This window comes from Salmo trutta, chromosome 26 (assembly GCF_901001165.1).
Source record: "Salmo trutta chromosome 26, fSalTru1.1, whole genome shotgun sequence".
Taxonomy (NCBI): Eukaryota; Metazoa; Chordata; class Actinopteri; order Salmoniformes; family Salmonidae; genus Salmo; species Salmo trutta.
In genome coordinates, this window is record NC_042982.1 from 2,976,621 (window position 1) to 2,997,231 (window position 20,611).

At 42.2% G+C, this 20,611-nt stretch overlaps 1 protein-coding gene across 1 annotated transcript; it reads right to left on the reverse strand.

Moving 5' to 3' along the window:
* Positions 1-4,412: 4,412 nt before the first annotated feature.
* LOC115162898 (interleukin-8-like) lies at positions 4,413-19,693 on the reverse strand. Its single transcript, XM_029714401.1, has 4 exons — positions 19,263-19,693; positions 9,797-9,929; positions 9,243-9,377; positions 4,413-5,525 (listed from the first exon to the last, which is right to left on the reverse strand). Exons 1-4 carry the CDS (start codon positions 19,330-19,332, stop codon positions 5,513-5,515), a joined length of 351 nt encoding a protein of 116 aa, XP_029570261.1. The 5' UTR covers positions 19,333-19,693; the 3' UTR covers positions 4,413-5,512.
* Between the last annotated feature and the right edge of the window lie 918 nt (positions 19,694-20,611).

A 20,611-nucleotide genomic window follows, 5' to 3' on the forward strand; every position in this document is an offset into this window, starting at 1 on the left:
TAAACAGAAAGGGCCATGCCAGCAAGTAATCTGTTATTCATTGGTGTTGTTGCATTAAATCAAATCAAATCAAAGTTTATTTGTCATGTGCGCCAAATACAACAGGTGTAGACCTTACAGTGAAATGCTTACTTACAGGCTCTAACCAATAGTGTGAAAAAAAAGGTGTGTGTGTGTGTGCGCGTGTAGGTAAGTAAAGAAATAAAACAACAGTAAAAAGACATTTGAAAATAAGAGTAGCAAGGCTATATACAGACACTTGTTAGTCAGGCTTATTGAGGCAGTATGTACATGTAGGTATGGTTAAAGTGACTATGCATATATGATAAACAGAGAGTAGCAGTAGCGTAAAAAGAGGGGTTGGCGGGTGGCGGGACACAATGCAGATAGCCCGGTTAGCCAATGTGCGGGAGCACTGGTTGGTCGGGCCAATTGAGGTAGTATGTACATGAATGTATAGTTAAAGTGACTATGCATATAAGATAAACAGAGAGTAGCAGCAGCGTAAAAGAGGGGTTGGGGGGGGCACACAATGCAAATAGTCTGTATAACCATCCAGTTACCTGTTCAGGAGTCTTATGGCTTGCGGGTAAAAACTGTTGAGAAGCCTTTTTGTCCTAGACTTGGCACTCCGGTACCGCTTGCCATGCGGTAGTAGAGAGAACAGTCTATGACTGGGCTGGCTGGGGTCTTTGACAATTTTTAGGGCCTTCCTCTGACACCGCCTGGTGTAGAGGTCCTGGATGGCAGGCAGCTTTGCACAGTAATGTATTGGGCCGTACGCACTACCCTCTGAAGTGCCTTGCGGTCGGAGGCCGAGCAATTGCCGTACCAGGCAGTGATGCAACCGGTCACTGCTCAATGCAAAATTTGCCAGTAGCCTATTGATAGGCAGTAGGTTTACAGTGCAGTGTCTTAATATTCTAACTTATGAGGATGGTGTTACTAAATTAATGAATTATTGGTCAGTTATTGGCAAATCATTACTTTTTACATCTGGAAAATAAAACATCATATATTGATCTATATTTTGATATATGCAAATATACACAGTACCAGTCAAACATTTGGACACACCAACTCATTCAATGGTTTTTCTATATTTGTAGATTGTTTTACATTGTAGAATAATAGTGAAGACATCAAAACTATGAAATAACACATATGGAATCATGTAGTAACCAAAAAATCATGTAGTAACCAAAATATATGTAATATTTTAGATTCTTCAAAGTAGCCACCCTTTGCCTTTATGACAGCTTTGCACACTCTTGGCATTCTCTCAACCAGCTTCACGAGGAGTGCTTTTCCAACAGTCTTGAAGGAGTTCCCACATATGCTGAGCACTTGTTGGCTACTTTTCCTTCACTCTGCGGTCCAACTCATCCCAAACTCTCTCAATTGGGTTGAGGTCGGGGGATGGAGGTCAGGTAATCTGCTTCAGCACTTCATCACTCTCCTTCTTGGTCAAATAGCCCTTACACAGCCTGGAGGTGTGTTGGGTCATTGTCCTGTTGAAAAACAAATGATAGTCCCACTAAGCGCAAACCAGATGGGATGGCGTATCGCTGCAGAATGCTGTGGTAGCCATGCTGGTTAAGTGTCCCTTGAATTCTAAATAAGTCGCCGACAGTGTCACCAGCAAAGCACCGCCACACCATCCCACCTCATCCTCGATGCTTCACAGTGGGAACCACACATGCAGAGATCATCCGTTCACCTACTCTGCAAGACACGGCAGTTGGAACCAAAAATCAAAAATGTGGACTAATCAGACCAAAGGACTGGTCTATTGTCTATTGCTCGTGTTTCTTGGCCCAAGCAAGTCTCTTCTTCTTATTGGTGTCCTTTAGTAGTGTTTTTTTGTGCAGCAATTCGACCATGAAGGTCTGATTCACGCAGTCTCCTCTGAACAGTTGATGTTGAGATGTGTCTGTTACTTGAACTCTGTGAAACATTTATTTGGGCTATAATCTGAGGTGCAGTTAACTCTAATGAACTCATCCTCTGCAGCAGAGGTATCTCTGGGTCTTCCTTTCCTGTGGCGGTCCTCACGAGAGCCAGTTTCAACACTTAATGGTTTTTGCAACTGCACTTGAAGAAACTTTCAAAGTTCTTGAAATGTTCCAGATTGACTGACCTTGGGCTGTTGATGCTCTTTGCTTATTTGAGCTGTTCTTGCCATAATATGGACTTGGTCTTATACCAAATAGGGCTATCTTCTGTATACCGCCACTACCTTGTCACAACACAACTGATTGGCTCAAATGCATTAAGAAGGAACTAAATTTCACAACTTAACTTTTAACAAGGCACACCTGTTAATTGAAATGTGTTCCAGGTGACTACCTCATGAAGCTGGTTGAGAGAATGCCAAGTGTGTGCACAGCTGTCATAAAGGCAAAGGGTGGCTACTTTGAAGAATCTAAAATATTACATATACTTTGATTTGATTAACACTTTTTGGGTTACTACATGATTCCATGTGTTATTTCATAGTTTTGATGTCTTCAATATTATTCTGCAATGTAGAAAATAGTAAAAATATAGAAAAACCCTTGAATGAATATGTGTGTCCAAACTTTTGACTCGTACTGTATATTTAAAAAAAATTCAGTTTGCATAAGAAGCAATTCTACTGACCTTGTTGAAAGCACCTCTGGTGTCACAGGTCTAAAACAGTTGGCCTTCCAAGCTGCAGCATTGCAGATGTGTTGTGCAAATTATTAACAGACCTGCTACACTTGACATGCGATTTTTGCTCAGCCTGAGCCACTAATTCTGCATTTTTTTAGATCTGAGACTGATCAGATCTGTATCAGATCGCTGCAAATGTGGAAGTAGTGTTTGACATGGCCGGAAACCGACCTATTGACGGGATAATCTGTTCAACGCATCTGCAGTAGTCACTGCCTCTCACAATAACACACACTGTGAGCAAACTAACCGTAACATTTAACATAGGTAAAATTGTAATCTGCAGTACGATTTACATTGTAACTTTTCTTAAACTATGTCTATGAGAAGGAGGCATTGTTTAACCAGAGTTTAAGTAAACAGTGCAATAAAAGTGGTGCACACAATGCAATGTTGAGGTGCAGCATTAGGAGTTCCTATCCAAAAGCATTATGGTTCGTCAGTGAAAAATGGCTTCCCATGAGTAAAGGTGGGGAACTAGCTGGAGGGCCAGATTTGAGTAATCCTATGGAAATAAATGTGTGACCCAATCAGTCTTTCAGACATTCTTACTGACCACACTCTTTGATACTTGTTACTGTATCTCATTACCACAAAAGGTTGGTGGCACCTTAATTGGGGACGACGGGCTTGTGGTAATGGCTGGAGAAGAATCAGTGGAATGGTATCAAACACATGGTTTCCATATGTTTGATGCCATTCCTTTAGTTCCGTTCCAGCCATTATTATGAGCCTGTCCTCCCCTCAGCAGCCTCCACTGCTCACTACATACTACTACATACCTCCTATACAAAGAATTTGATATCTTTGATTTATTAAGACAATATGGGAGAGGTTTCATCTGTTTGGCCTTTTGGGTATGTAGCAATGATTTCACTAAACTTTAGCTATAAATACTCAAAGTTTCCATACAGTTAATTACCATATTCTACTTGACACCTGTGTGTGTCACACCTTGATCTGTTTCACCGGTCTTGTGCTTGTCTCCACCCCCCTCCAGGTGTCGTCCATTTTCCCCATTATCCCGTGTATTTATACCGGTGTTCTGTTTGTCTGTTGCCAGCTCGTCTTGCCTCGTCAAGGCTAACAGCGTGGTTTTCCCCGTACTCATGTTCTCTCTAGTCCCTATTTTCGAGTTCTTCCAGTTTTGACCATTCTGCCTGCCCTGACCCTGCCTGCTGTTCTGTACCATTCTGAATCTGCCCTGGATTACTGACTTCTGCCTGCCGTTCTGTACCTTACTGACTGCGCTGGATTTACGGACCTTTGCCTGCCCCGTTTGGTCAATAAACATCTGTGATTCGAATGGTCTGCATCTGGTCTTATAGTGTGTCAGCTTTGGAGGATCAGTCAAAAGCAAAAGGTGCAAACCTGCACATTGTTTTAATATATAGGCAATACAATTATTCTTATCTACACTAACTTGTGGTAGAGATGTACACAATGCAACCTTGGTTCATATTGCAGGAAAAAAGGGCAAAAGACAAGTGCAATAGCTAACCCAGAAATATTTTTATAAAACAGTAAGCTACACACAAGGTTCAATTGTTCTATCCATATCTACAGTATATCCATATAAAAACAATTAGGATATTGATTGTAAGATGAGAAAATTGACATTGAAGAGTGGAGGGAGAGCATTGAATACATTTATTCAATTTGGATTGAATGTTTGAGAATAGTGAATCCTAAGAAAAAAAGAAAAGCAGCCTTAATGTTGTATATTTTCTTTACTCAAGTACAGTGCAAGTATTTCTACATGTTCTGTATTCTGAAAGAAAAAGCAGATCAGGAAACAATGACTTAACACATTTTGTCCAGCGGCGTTGAACTATATTAAAGTATTGAAACATTGAATTAGATATGAGTACATTGAATTACGTTGGAAACATACATTTAAGTTTAAAAAATATAGAGCAGAAAGGATTTTGTTATGCCAAATAAATATTGTTCAAGTGATAGTTTTCTAAATTGTTACCCAATATTATATGAAACAGTCAAATAAGTCAAACACAGATATTCTTGGGTGATATTGTTGCAATATATGTTGAAAAGTATTTAGGCCAAGTTTGAGACATAGCCATGGAGTATTTCTCTGTGTATTTCTACTTGAAAAAAGGGAACATAAAGGAAACTTCTGCTTTGAGGTATATATTTGCTACTTCTGTAACCGGTGGGAATCGAATCCGGGTCGCTTGCTTGCCAACCACATAGTGAGGCGTCTTTCTTAAACAACACTCTTTTTGAATGTGTCTTTTGGTGAATGTTTGGAACCCGAAAAGTGTTTCATTACTTTACCAATATCTTTGTCTTTTGATTAAACATAATACACATATCTAGATCCAAAATCATTTACTTCTTTCAATTCTGAATGAAACAGCCACTGTTGTAGGTACTGTACATGCAGTAGATGTCAGTAGGATCGATTCTGTGACCCCAACTCTGAACACTAGACTCGATTCAACAGTATTCAATTCTAAAAACCTTATTTATCTCTGATGGGCAATTACTTTCGGGGTGTCAGCAACATAACAAATGGCAAACCACATACAGCAACGTGACGCCCATCGGGCGAGATGCTGTGTAAGAGAGTCCTGTCACAGAGTGTAAGATAAATGATGGCAACTTAACCAACTTAAAGGATGCTACACATTGGTGGTGGAAAAGGTGAGTTCCCCTATGTGAAGAACTTCCAGCACTAGGTAAGTGCTATGTAAATGCAGTCCATCCATTGTAAAGGCAGTAGCACTGAAAATTCTCCCTGTGTGCGAAGTAGCTCTTCATAGCATTGATCATGTCAATAGAAGTCTGGGTTTCAAGGCTTCTTGCTGTGGATAAGAAACAGTCATATTTAGGCATATTTTATTACATAAGTATGGTGGTTGGATGAATGGATGGATAGAGCTTATATGATCATGGTCTACTTCTTATTAAAAAAAACATGCACAGATGTGGTAAGATATATTGGCACCATTGTGCTTTACAATGGAGTGCAACGGAGCAGAATGTTCCATTTTTTTATTTTCAAAACAGTCTGAAGGCTGTTTTTATCTCTAGGCACCTGTACCACAGGTGAGATAAATTATACAATAAACGAGAATCATTGCCTCCAAGTCATGTGTAACTAACGATTTTCAGTTAATTACTATACTGTAGCTCCCACCTTGGGCCAATCATTGTAATTTTGTAAATGTCGGATCTCTATGGCAAGATACATCATTCACCCAAGTTTCGTCAAAATTGGGCTAGTGGTGTCTAACGAACACATGGAGATCGATCCATAGTCCCAGGCCATTTTCTGAATTTGAAGAGAAAAAAATCAAAATTTCAGTTTAGACATTTTATTCTTGGTCCTGTGCTGTTGTAAATCAAACACATTTATTTTAGAAGAAATAGTCAATCTGTCACATTCCTGACCCTAGTAAGATGTCATTTTCTGTAGTAGAGTAGGTCAGGGCGTGACAGGGGGTGTTTTGTCTATGTTTTCTATTTCTATGTTTTGTTCTATTATTCTATTTCTATGTTGGAGGTTTTTGGGATGATCTCCAATTAGAGGCAGCTGGTTCGCGTTGTCTCTAATTGGAGATCATATTTAAGTTTTTTTTCTAGCGTGTTTGTGGGCAGTTGATTTCTGTTTAGTTGTGTTCTGTGTAGACTTTAATACCTGACAGAACTGTTAGCTGATCGTTTTTCTCTTCGTTATTTTCTTTAGTGTTCTGAGTTTAATAAAAGTAATTATGAGCATTCAACACGCTGCGCCTTGGTCCCCTCTATACGACAGCCGTTACAGAACTGCCCACCACAATTGGATCAAGCAGCGTGCCCGGGAGGAGATGGATACCTGGTCTATAGAGGAGTGGAAAGAAAGGATAAACTGGACTTGGGGCCAGGTATTGGACAGATATCGAAGCCTGCCGGGGAAGAACAAGAGGCAGCCCCCAAATTTTTTGGGGGGGAGGCACACGGGTAGTTTGGCGGGGTCAGGGGTGAGACCTCAGCCAACTCCCCGTGCTTATCGTGGTGAGCATGTGCCTGCCTCTCGCACTCTCCCTCCAGTGCGCCTCCATAGCCCAGTATGTCCTGTGCCTGCTCCTCGCACTCGCCCTCCAGTGGGCCTCCATAGCCCAGTACGTCCTGTGCCTGCTCCTCGCACTCTCCCTCCAGTGCGCCTCCATAGCCCAGTACGCCCTGTGCCAGTTCTGCGCACCCGGTCTCTAGTGCGTCTCCTCAGTCTGGTGAGACCTGTTCCAGCTCCACGAAAGAAGCCTCCAGTGATGATCTATGGTCCGAAGCCTGTAGAGATGATCCATGGCCCAGAGCCTGTAGGGATGTTCCATGGCACAAAGCCTCCAGAGGTAATCCATGGCCCGGAGCCTGTAGGGATAATCCATGGCAAGAAGCCTGTAGGGATGATCCATGGTCCGGAGCCTGTAGGGATGATCCATGGTCCGGAGCCTGTAGGGATGTTCCATGGCACAAAGCCTCCAGAGGTAATCCATGGCCCGGAGCCTGTAGGGATAATCCATGGCAAGAAGCCTGCAGGGATGATCCATGGCCCGGAGCTTGTAGAGATGATCCATGGCACAAAGCCTCCAGTGGTGATCCATGGCCCGCGGCCGTCACTAGTTGTATTCTGTGTAGACTTTAATACCTGGCAGAACTATTAGCTGATCGTTTTTCTCTTTGTTATTTTCTTTAGTGTTCTGAGTTTAATAAAAGTAATTATGAGCACTCAACACGCTGCACCTTGGTCCCCTCTATACGATAGCCGTTACACAATCATGAAAGGGTGCCAATATATTTGACTGCATCTGTATTTCATTTTAAATGTGAAAACATAAATAAAACATCTGGTTCTTGTATTCTGCCTGTGTACGGTTGTGGCCTACTTCATATACCACTTATATGTTACTTACAGTTGCGGACAAATATATTGGCACCTTTGCACTTTTTTTAAATCCTTATTTCTTTTAAAATAAGTTTAAAAAACATGTTTTGTCTCCACACCTTATTGTATTTTCACACATTCTTATTGTTGCATTGCACTCCAACACACCGTGATAATCTGATGATTTCACACATTAAAGGCTCTCAGTACCAGAGGCAGAAAAGCAACCCCACAGCATTATTGAACCCTTCTTATAATTGATTGTAGGGAAGGTGTTATTTTCTTTGAATGCTTCATTTAGTTGTTGGAAAACATAGGAAGATCCCACTACTGAAGGAGGCACAAGAAAGCCTGAATAAACCTCTCAAAAAAACACTTAACAAGCCTAAATCCTGGGGAAAATGTTCTGCGGACCAGTTAAACAAAATTAGAGCTCTTTGGCGATACAAATCAGTGTTTACTGACGAGAAATTCAAGCATTCAATGAAAAGAACACCCTCCCTACAATCAAAGAGAGGGGAGGTTTGATAATGCTGTGGGATTGCTTTGCTGCGTCTGGTACGGGGGGCATTGAATGTGCGCAAAGCATCATAAAATAAGCAGATTGTCAAGTGTTTTCTAGTCCAATGTTCAAGCCAGTGTCTCCATTGAAGGTTGTTGGTCTTCCAGCTGGAGAACGACCCCAAACAACACGCATCAAAAAGCACCCGGGAATGGTTAAGAAGCGATGCTGGACTGTTCTTGTCACGCCCTGATCTGTTTCACCTGTCCCTGTGATTGTCTCCACCCCCTCCAGGTGTCGCTTATTTTCCCCAGTGTATTTATCCCGGTGTTTCCTGCCTCTCTGTGCCAGTTCGTCTTGTATGTTTAGTCAAGTCAACCAGCGTGTTTTTTTCCCCTGTACTCCTTTTCTATTCTCTTTTGCTAGTTCTCCCGGTTTTGACCACTGCCTGACTCTGGACTACTTTTCCACCTGCCTGATCATCCTGCCTGCTCTGACCTTAAATCTACCAGCCCTTCGGTACCTATTGGACTCTGAACTGGTTTTGACCCTTTTGCCTGTCCACGACCATTCTCTTGCCTACCCCTTTTTGGATTAATAAACATTGTAAGACTCCAACCATCTACCTCCTGTGTCTGCATCTGGGTCTCGCCTTGTGCCTTGATAGTTCTGGTGGCCAGCGAAGAGTCTAGATCTGAATCACATCCAAAACCTTCGGCGAGATCTGAAAACAGCAGTTGGTGGAGGGCACCCCTAAAATATTTAAGAATTAGAGAAGTTTGCAGCTGAAAAGTGGGCCAGATTGTCTGTAGAAAGGTGCAGCAAGCTAATTGATGGCTACAAGAAGCATTTGTCTGCGCCAAAGTCTGTGTAACCAATTGCTCCGGGGTGCCAATAATTTTGTCTTTATTAAATTAAAATTGTAAACTTAAGTTTACAAAAATAAAATAGGTTATCTTATGTTGAAGATCAAATAACAAGGTGTGGTGACCCAGTTTTTAACTTATTTTAGAAGAAATAGGGAATTTAATAAAAGTACAAGGGTGCCAATATATTTGCCAGCAACTGTATATGTTATCTGTACATGATTCATATACTGTAGACCCTTTTCCAAATGGGTGGATAGGTAGACAGACAAACATTTTATTGTTTTACCTGGCTCGTTTATTCCAGGTCTTTGGGCTGTACGAGTTTCTCTTGTGCTTGGCCAGTATCTGCTCAATGATCTTCTTGACCCAGGGAGCGCTGACGTCCAAACAAATCTCCTTACCGCTCCCCTTCAGAGTGGCTCTGCAAGACAGGCACACAGTACAGTCAGAAACAGAACTAATATTACCACAACCTGGAACTAACATTATCACAACCTAGAGCTAAATCAGCTTTTGTAAATTATATAGGACGTTAGTAAGCACTCACATAGTAAGCACTCACATAGGACTCACATAGAATAATTTAAGGTAAATATCTGAATGTGAACATAGTATAATAACCATATTTTAGAGACGGTGTTAGTGTTATAACTCGACTATAAGCATAATTTAAGATAGTCAACATAACATATTTTTGTCAGCACTACCTTAATTCAATTTGATTAATATAAGATGGCCATAGTTGATATCAACATGATTTAAAACCCATATCAATATCAACTTATATATAATAGTCATATTTTAGGGTCAGCATGATTTAAGTCGGTAGTCTGAACTCACATGATCTCAGTGTCTTTGCAGTGCGAGCTGGGAGGGAACATCTCTACCTTGTTGATGACTTTACCAATCCGACGCCTCTCCATCTGGATGCAGCGACAACGTAAGTCTGACCCCACGTCACTTAGGCTCATCCCTGTAGAAGGTCAGAGGTCAGTTTTAGACTACATAATATTGGGTATGAGGGGTGGAAGTCACAAAAATGTGAATGAAAGAAGCAAGCTTTTAATTGTTAAAAACTCCAGACACCGACGCCATAGACTAATAACTCTGCTTCCGCACGGCAAGCGGTACCAGAGCAACAAGTCTGACACCAACAGGCACCTGAACAGCTTCTATCACGGCTCCTAACAGCTTCTATCACCAAGCCATAAGACTGCTAAATACCTAACAACATGGCTACACAGACTATCTGCACTGACCCTTATTTGATTTTTGCACTGACTGTACGCACACTCATACGCTCACTCACACTGACACTCCAACACACACACTAACACACACTTCACTTGCTCACACAACACGCGCACACGTTCAAACTGACTCCGCACACATGCGCACACACACATACAATCATAATATACGCCGCTGCTACTCTGTTTATCATTTATCATGATGCCTAGTCGCCTTACATATCTAACACTCCCACTCCACTGTAAATACGGTATTGGCACTGACCGTGGAACTGACCTTGAAGATATATACACTGCTCAAAAAATCACTTAAACAACACAATGTAACTCCAAGTCAATCACACTTCTGTGAAATCAAACTGTCCACTTAGGAAGCAACACTGATTGACAATAAATTTCACATGCTGTTGTGCAAATGGAATAGACAACAGGTGGAAATTATAGGCAATTAGCAAGACACCCCCAATAAAGGAGTGGTTCTGCAGGTGGGGACCACAGACCACTTCTCAGTTCCTATGCTTCCTGGCTGATGTTTTGGTCACTTTTGAATGCTGGCGGTGCTTTCACTCTAGTGGTAGCATGAGACGGAGTCTACAACCCACACAAGTGGCTCAGGTAGTGCAGCTCATCCAGGATGGCACATCAATGCGAGCTGTGGCAAGAAGGTTTGCTGTGTCTGTCAGCGTAGTGTCCAGAGCATGGAGGCGCTACAGGAGACAGGCCAGTACATCAGGAGATGTGGAGGAGGCCGTAGGAGGGCAACAACCCAGCAGCAGGACCGCTACCTCCACCTTTGTGCAAGGAGGAGCAAGAGAAGCACTGCCAGAGCCCTGCAGAATGACCTCCAGCAGGCCACAAATGTGCATGTGTCTGCTCAAACGGTCAGAAACAGACTCCATGAGGGTGGTATGAGGGCCCGACGTCCACAGGTGGGGGTTGTGCTTACAGCCCAACACCGTGCAGGACGTTTGGCATTTGCCAGAGAACACCAAGATTGGCAAATTCGCCACTGGCGCCCTGTGCTCTTCACAGATGAAAGCAGGTTCACACTGAGCACGTGACAGACGTGACAGAGTCTGGAGACGCCGTGGAGAACGTCCTGCTGCCTGCAACATCCTCCAGCATGACCGGTTTGGTGGTGGGTCAGTCATGGTGTGGGGTGGCATTTCTTTGGGGGGGCCGCACATCCCTCCATGTGCTCGCCAGAGGTAGCCTGACTGCCATTAGGTACCGAGATGAGATCCTCAGACCCTATGCTGGTGCGGTTGGCCCTGGGTTCCTCCTAATGCAAGACAATGCTAGACCTCATGTGGCTGGAGTGTGTCAGCAGTTCCTGCAAGAGGAAGGCATTGATGCTATGGACTGGCCCGCCCGTTCCCCAGACCTGAATCCAATTGAGCACATCTGGGACATCATGTCTCGCTCCATCCACCAACGCCACGTTGCACCACAGACTGTCCAGGAGTTGGCGGATGCTTTAGTCCAGGTCTGGGAGGAGATCCCTCAGGAGACCATCCGCCACCTCATCAGGAGCATGTCCAGGCGTTGTAGGGAGGTCATACAGGCACGTGGAGGCCACACACACTACTGAGCCTCATTTTGACTTGTTTTAAGGACATTACATCAAAGTTGGATCAGCCTGTAGTGTGGTTTTCCACTTTAATTTTGAGTGTGACTCCAAATCCAGACCTCCATGGGTTGATAAATTGGATTTCCATTGATTATTTTTGTGTGATTTTGTTGTCAGCACATTCAGCTATGTAAAGAAAAAAGTATTTAATAAGATTATTTCCTTCATTCAGATCTAGGATGTGTTGTTTAAGTGTTCCCTTTATTTTTTTGAGCAGTATATATGTACTGTAGCTTACTTACTTTCTTCTTATTTCTGTTTCTTGTGTATTTGTTCTACTTTACTTTTTTATAGTACTACTGATATTGCTGGGAAAGAGCAAAAAAGAAAGGCATTTGACTGTTTTTGTGCATGTGACATTAAAAACTTGAAACTTGAAAGGCTTTAAATCAAACTACACACTGTAGTCCAGTCTCTTTAATGAACAAATTCATCTTTCATATCAAATCGTTAACAGTTAGATCATATGAGCACGATTCAACTCATGAAAAGCCCAACAGTCAAATGAAATCCACACCTGTCACGTCCTGACCAGTAGAGGGTGTAGTTGGGTCAGGACGTGGCAGAAGGGAGTGTGTGTTTTATTGTTTCATTGATTTTGGCCGTGTGACTTCCAATCAGGCACAGCTGTAGAGGGTTGTGGTTGATTGGGAGTCACACATAAGTTGCCTACGTTTCCTTTGTGTTTCGTGGGTAATTGTGCTTGTCATTGTGGTTGCACCTGACAGGACTGTGTTGGCTGTCAGTTTTGTTGTTTTTGTAAATTGCATAGTGTTCGTGTAATTAAATATGACGAACCCTAACTCCGCCGCATTTTGGTCCACTTCTTCCTCAGACAGCCGTTACAACACCTCTCATGTAATGTAATTGGAGTGTATGTCATGACTCCTGCCGAAGTCGATGCCCCTCCTTGCACGGGTGGTGCTCGGCGGTCGACGTCACCGGTCTTCTAGCCATCATTGAATCAGTTTTTCATTTTCCATTGGTTTTGTCTTGTTTTGTTTCTAATCCCATTAATCCAATCCCACCTGTTTCCAACCCCATTAATTACTTGTTGTGTATTTAACCCTCTGTTTCCCCTCATGTCCTTGTCGGTGATTGTTTGTGATGTTATGTACGCGTGATGTTGTATCGGTGGTGATGGGTTTATTTGAACCATGTTATTTTGTAATTTGGTTTTGGAGTTTGTTTTATTATTAAATACTCCAGTTTACCAATTTGGTTTTCTCCTGCGCCTGACTTCCCTTCCACCTACCTACACAACAAATGACAGTGTAAGTCAAATCAAAGGTAATACTGTCTGTTTATTCAGCTCTTTAGGCTGATTCAGGCAATGTCTGTTTCATTTGAATGGTGGGACTTTCATTTTAAAGCTGTCGCTTGCCTATAACATGTCAATCAACCACCCAGGATGTCGCAGTCTAGCGATGCTTTCTATTTAGTTTAGCTCACCCGGTGCCCCGGGTTTGCTAAATATTCTGAAATCAATTATCAAATGTTTTATCCTTCAATGTTTCCCTCTGCCACATGTGTTTTGTTGTTTTGTTTTCGATTCCACCCCTAATAGCCAGTATCGCCATAGCATTCAGAGTTCCCCGCCGGCCCAGCCGGTCCCCTACGTTTGAAATCGAGTGCTAACTCTGCCCACCTGGCAAGGTCCTGTGTGTCTCAGTTGGTAGAGCATGGTGTTTGCAACGCCAGGGTTGTGGGTTCGATTCCCACGGGGGACCAGTACGGGGAGAAAAAAAAAATGTATGAAATATATGCATTCACTACTGTAAGTCGCTCTGGATAAGAGTGTCTGCTAAATGACTAAAATGTAAAAAAAAAAAAAAAATGACAGCATCCCTGCTTGCAAAACAAGCGTGCAGATGCATGGGCTGGGCAATTGGACTGACATGTTAGGAAGCGACAGCTTTCAAAGAATCGTCCCACCGTTCAAATGAAACCGACACGGCTTGAATCAAATCCTAAAGAGCTAAATAAACAGTCACAGTTTTACCTTTGATTTGAATTACACTTCCATTATAAATGGACCTCATCCTGTCAGTAGAGGATGCCTGGCTATTCTTTAAAAGTGCCTTCCTCACCATCTTAAATAAGCATGATCCATTCAAAAGAAAAATTGAACCAGGAATAGATATAGTCCTTGGTTCACTCCAGACCTGTCTGCCCTTGACCAGCACAAAAACATCCTGTGGCGATCTGCATTAGCATTGAATAGCCCCCGTGATATGCAACTTTTCAGGGAAGTTAGGAACAAATATGCACAGGCAGTTAGGAAAGCTAAGGCTAGCTTTTTCAAACAGAAATTTGCATCCTGTAGTACAAACTCAAAGTTCTGGGACACTGTAAAGTCCATGGAGAATAAGAGCACCTCCTCCCAGCTGCCCACTGCTCTGAGGCTAGGAAACACTTACCAATAAATCCACTATAATTGAGAATTTCAATAAGCATTTCTCTTCGGCTGGCCATGCTTTCCACCTGGCTACCCCTACCCCGGTCAACTGCCTGGCACCTTCCACAGCAACCCACCAAAGCCCCCACCATTTCTCCTTCACCCAAATCCAGATAGCTGATGTTCTGAAAGAGCTGCAAAATCTGGACCCCTTCAAATCAGCCAGGCTAGACAATCTGGATCCTCTTTTCCTAAACTTTTCAGCCGAAATTGTTGCAACCCCTATTACTAGCCTGTTCAACCTATCTTTCGTATCGTCTGAGATTCCCAAAGATTGGAAAGCTGCCGCGGTCATCCCTCTCTTCAAAGGGGGTGACACTCTAGACCCAAACTGCTATAGACCTATATCTATCCTACCCTGTCTTTCTAAGGTCTTTGAAAGCCAAGTTAACAAAAGGATTACCGACCATTTCAAATCCCACCGTACCTTCTCCGCTATGCAATCTGGTTTCAGAGCTGGTCGTGGGTGCACCTCAGCCATGCTCAAGGTCCTAAACGATATCATAACCGCCATCGATAAGAGACATTACTGTGCAGCCGTATTCATCGACCTGGCCAAGGCTTTCGACTTTGTCAATCATCACACAACTCGACAGCCTTGGTTTCTCAAATGATTGCCTCACCTGGTTTACCAACTACTTCTCTGATAGAGTTCAGTGAGTCAAATCGGAGGGCCTGTTGTCCGGACCTCTGGAAGTCTCTATGGGGGTGCCACAGGGTTCAATTCTCGGGCCGACTCTTCTCTGTATATATCAATGATGTTGCTTTTGCTGCTGGTGATTCTCTGATCCAGCTCTACGCAGATGACACCATTCTGTATACTTCTGGCCCCTCTTTAGACATGCTGTTAACAAACCTCCAGACGAGCTTCAATGCCATACAACTCTCCTTCCGTGGCCTCCAACTGCTCTTAAATGCAAGTAAAACTAAATGCATGCTATTCAATCGATCACTGCCCCTATCTACCCGCCCGTCCAGCACTACTCTGGACGGCGCTGACTTAGAATACGTGGATAACTACAAATACCTAGATGTCTGGTTAGACTGTAAACTCTCCTTCCAGACTCACATTAAGCATCTCCAATCCAAAATTAAATCTAGAATCAGCTTCCTATTTCGCAACAAAGCATCCTTCACTCATGCTGCCAAACATACCCTCATAAAACTGACCATCCTACCGATCCTCGACTTCGGCTATGTCATCTGTAAAATAGCCCCCAACACTCTACTCAACAAATTGGATGCAGTCTATCACAGTGCCATCCGTTTTGTCACCAAAGCCCCATACACTACCCACCACTGCGACCTGTCTGCTCTCGTTGGTTGGCCCTCGCTTCATACGCGTCACCAAACACACTGGCTCCAGGTTATCTACAAGTCTCTGCTAGGTAAAACCCTGCCTTATCTCAGCTCACTGGTCACCATAGCAGCACCCACTCGTAGCACGCGCTCCAGCAGGTATATCTCACTGGTCAACCCCAAAGCCAATTCCTCCTTTGGTCGCCTTTCCTTCCAGTTCTTTGCTGCCAATGACTGGAACGAACTGCAAAAATCTCTGAAGCTGGAGACTCATATCTCCCTCACTAGCTTTAAGCACCAGCTGTCAGAGCAGCTGTAGCGGGGTGCGTAATTGGCGGCAGAGAAGTCAGTTGCAGGAGAGCAGTACTGGGTAATAACCAGAGATTTATTAAGCAAAACCAACAGCATCCAGAACAACAAGATAAATGGGCGCAAAAAGAACCCGTTATGCGCTCATGGGGTACGTGCACAAGCACTACAATAAACAATCCCACACAAAGACATGGGAAGAACAGAGGGTTAAGTACAAAACAAGTAATTGAGGGAATTGAAACCAGGTGTGAGGGAAAAACAAGACAAAACACATGGAAAATGAAAAGTGGATCGATGATGGCTAGAAGACCGGCAACGCCCGACCGCCTCCCAAACAAGGAGAGGACCCGACTTCGGCGGAAGTCGTGACAGCAGCTCACAGATCACTGCACCTGTACATAGCCCATCTGTAAACAGCCCATCTGTCTACCTCATCCCCATACTGTATTTATTTATCTTGCTCCTTTGCACCCCAGTATCTCTACTTGCACATTCATCTTCTGCAGATCTACCATTCCAGTGTTTAATTGCTATATTGCAATTACTTCGCCAACATGGCCTATTTATTGCCTTATCTCCCTTATCTTACCTCATTTGCGCTCACTGTATATAGAATTTTTGTTTTCTTTTTTCTATTGTATTATTGACTGTATGTTTTGTTTATTCTATGTGTTACTCTGTGTTGTTGTATGTGTCGAATTGCTATGCTTTAACTTGGCCAGGTCGCAGTTGCAAATGAGAACTTGTTCTCAACTAGCCTACCTAGTTAAATAAAGGTGAAATAAAATTTTTTATAAAAAAATAAACTCAGCAAAAAAAGAAACGTCCTCTCACTGTCAACTGCGTTTATTTTTAGCAAACATTTGTAAATATTTGTATGAACATAAGATTCAACAACTGAGACATAAACGGAACAAGTTCCACAGACATGTGACTAACAGAAATGGAATAATGTATCCCTGAACAAAGGGGGGGTTGTCAAAATCAAAAGTAACAGTCAGTATCTGGTGTGGCCACCAGCTGCTTTAAGTAAGTACTTCAGTGCATCTCCTTCTCGTGGACTGCACCAGATTTGCCCGTTCCAGCTGTGAGATGTTACCCCACTCTTCCACCAAGGCACCTGCAGGTTCCTGGACATTTCTGTGGGGAATGGCCCAAGCCCTCACCCTCCGATCCAACAGGTTCCAGATGTGCTCAATGGGATTGAGATCCGGGCTCTTCACTGGCCATGGCAGAACACTGACAATCCTGTCTTGCAGGAAATCACGCACAGAACGAGCAGTATGGGTGGTAGCATTGTCATGCTGGAGGGTCATATCAGGATGAGCCTCTCTCAGCCTATTGCGGACAGTCTGAGGACTGATGGAGGGATTGTGCGTTCCTGGTGAAACTCGGGCAGTTGTTGTTGCCATCCTGTACCTGTCCCACAGGTGTGATGTTCGGATGTACCGATCCTGTGCAGGTGTTGTTACACATGGTCTGCCACTGCGAGGATGATCAGCTGTCCATCCTGTCTCCCTGTAGTGCTGTCTTAGGACATTACAATTTATTGCCCTGGCCACATCTACAGTCCTCATGCCTCCTTGCAGTATTCCTAAGGCCCATTCACACAGATGAGCAGGGACCCTGGGCATCTTTCTTTTGGTCTTTTTCAGAGTCTGTAGAAAGGCCTCTTTAGTGTCCTAAGTTTTCACAACTGTGACCTTAATTGCCTACCGTCTTTCTAATTGCCTACCACCCGTTCCACAGGTGCATGTTCATTAATTGTTTATGGTTCATTGAACAAGCATGAGAAAAGTGTTTAAACCCTTTACAATGAAGATCTGTGAAGTTATTTGGATTTTTATGAATTATCTTTGAAAGACAGGGTCCGTAAAAGGGATGTTTATTTTTTTATAACATGCATTTAATTTGATTGTTAGGCTTTTCATGATTTAAATCGTGATTACATGATAACTGATGTATGTTTGAAAGGTGAGAATTATTCATTCAATAGACTGGTCTACAATTAAAAATTTGATCTAATGCTTGTTTGTTTCATTCCTTGCTTGTTACTTTAATTTAAAAAAAACTTGTGTGTTACAACACTTGTAATTGAGATCCATGATTAGCTTGATAGAAAGTTATATTTAAATAGATAGATGTAGCTGTTACTCAAATACGCACATACTGTACTGTCAGAAATACAAATTCTCTCTAAAAGGTATTTCTTCACTTATTGTTGCTGTTGTCTACCCTTGACTCTTGCCCGATGCCCCTTAAATGCAGAACTTTTAATATTTTTCTATGTTGTGTCCTGGGATAAATCATACGCTTGCCCCACTATTGCACTGGAGAACTCTGTGCGTTTTTCCCATTCGACATAGGAGAAACCGCACGCTTGCATGTCTGGATTGTTATTTCGGTACTTAACCATGTCTCTGGATTGTATACACCTTTTGAAATATGTTGTGTTAAAGACTCTGGTTCCTCTGGACTATGGTTTTAGTACTGCCTGTAAAAATCCGATCTAGACTTGCCATTATTTTGCTGCTTTACTTTCAGGAAATGGGTAATCTAACCCACGTCCTTACATTTCTACCCAATCTGAATTAAAAAGTCGGAATAGTGTGAAGTTTCTGCACATAAATGTAAGAAGTCTTCTTCCAATTTTGTGAATATTAGGATAAAAACCACAGACCTACATGAATTTATGCTTTCTGAAACCTGGCTCAAAAGATCTATCACTGACAAAAACATTGATGGTTACAATGTTTTTCAGTCAGATCACACATTTAAGGGTGGTGGTGTTGCTATAAAAGGCATGTTTTCGGCAACCATTCTGACTTCTATTTCCAAACCCAAGCAATTTCAATATCTGGCTTTGAATATAAATCTTTGCGCATCCTTAAATTGAGTTTTCTCCTGTTGTTATAGACCCCCATCTGCTATTGCTAGCTCTCTGGGTTGTATTTTTGAATTGTTATCATAAAATGTCACATCTGAATTTGTGATTAAGGGTGACCTGAATCTAGACTGGTTGACATCGAACTCTGATCAACTCAATAATCTATGTAATAATGACTATAATCTTACTCAGATTGTTAACAATGTAACCAGGTTTAATGCAAAGTGTGTTCTAAAATCTTCTTTGGTTGATCTTATTTTAACCAACACTCCACATTGTTTTAATACGTCTGGTGTTACCATTTGTTCTTAATTGACTAGCCTGGTTAAAGGTTCAATAAAACAAAATGTATAACATTATATTTTGATACCTTTACTTATTTTACTGCACATATGAATTATATTTATGTCCATAGGGTGTCAATGCATTGAGTCAAAGTAATAATAGAGTAGATAATAATATAAACTCACCCTCAGTGATGGTCAGGAGGGCCAGGAGCACACCGATAGAGCTGTCTGACATTCTGATGCTCATCTTCATTTTAGCGAAAAACTGGAGTTCCAGTAACTAGACGACAAGGTAGTATGATCCTAAGACAAGCTGGAGTTACAGTAACTATGGTCCTGTTCGAAGCCTAAGCTCGAATAACAAAACAAACCATTAACAGTTTATTAGATATTACTCCGTTTATTGTTATGAGATTGTGTCCTTGTCTCTTAGTATGATTCAGTCTCATTATCTGTCTGTCTCCCTGTGTGGAGAGGCACCAGTCCTTTATATACAGGCAGTAAAGTGAGTCACTAGTCAGGCCAGGGTTGGTTGTAACATCTTTGGAATCAACTCTTTATCTAAACCAGTTGTCGGACTTTGGCAATCAAAGTAAAACCACAGAAATGTCTTCAGTTTACTTTCTATGACCTTCAGGAGGTTCATCAGACCAGCTAAACTCCAAGAAAACCATGTCCTTACACCATCTGGTCTGATATTTTACGCAACCTGGGGAAAGTTGTAGAGGCCCTAGGGGTACAGGGCATTCATCAGGCCAGTTTTAGAAAAGCCAGTTCAACCACAGACAACATTTTATCGTTTTCTTTTCAATCGCTTGAACACTTTTCTCGATTCAGGGATTACTTTTGCGAAACAGTTAACGCAGCCCACTACAACTGCATTTCTATTGCAAAAATGCACTAACACTATCAAAACTTGAAATATATATTTTTATAACTTCATCAAACAAGTATAATGTGTCATCTAATGAGATTTATTTTGCAATATGAACTTAACACCATCTCAACTTAAAATACATCTTACAAAAGCAGCGAACTCAACAAAGAGCTGCAGTTAGTTTCATTTTTACATTTACATTTTAGTCATTTAGCAGACGCTCTTATCCAGAGCGACTTACAGTAGTGAATACATACATTTCATTATTTTTTTTATTTTTTTGGAATGGGTGGCAAGGAATAAGTTTGCCCTAAATATTCCTAAAACTAAAAACATTATATTTGGAACAAAAGAGACTCACTAAACCCTAAACCTCAACAAAATAAATAATAAATAATGTGGAAATTGAGAAAGTTGAGATGACTAAACTGCTTGGAGTACCCTAGATTGTAAACTGTCATGGTCAAAACATATTGATGCAGTAGTAGCTACGATGGGGAGAAGTCTGTCTATAATAAAGCGATGCTCTGCCTTCTTAAATACTATCAACGAGGCAGGTCCTATAGGCCCTAGTTTTGTCGCACCTTGACTACTGTTAAGTCATGTGGTCAGGTGCCATAAAAAAGGACTTACGAAAATTGCAATTGGCTCAGAA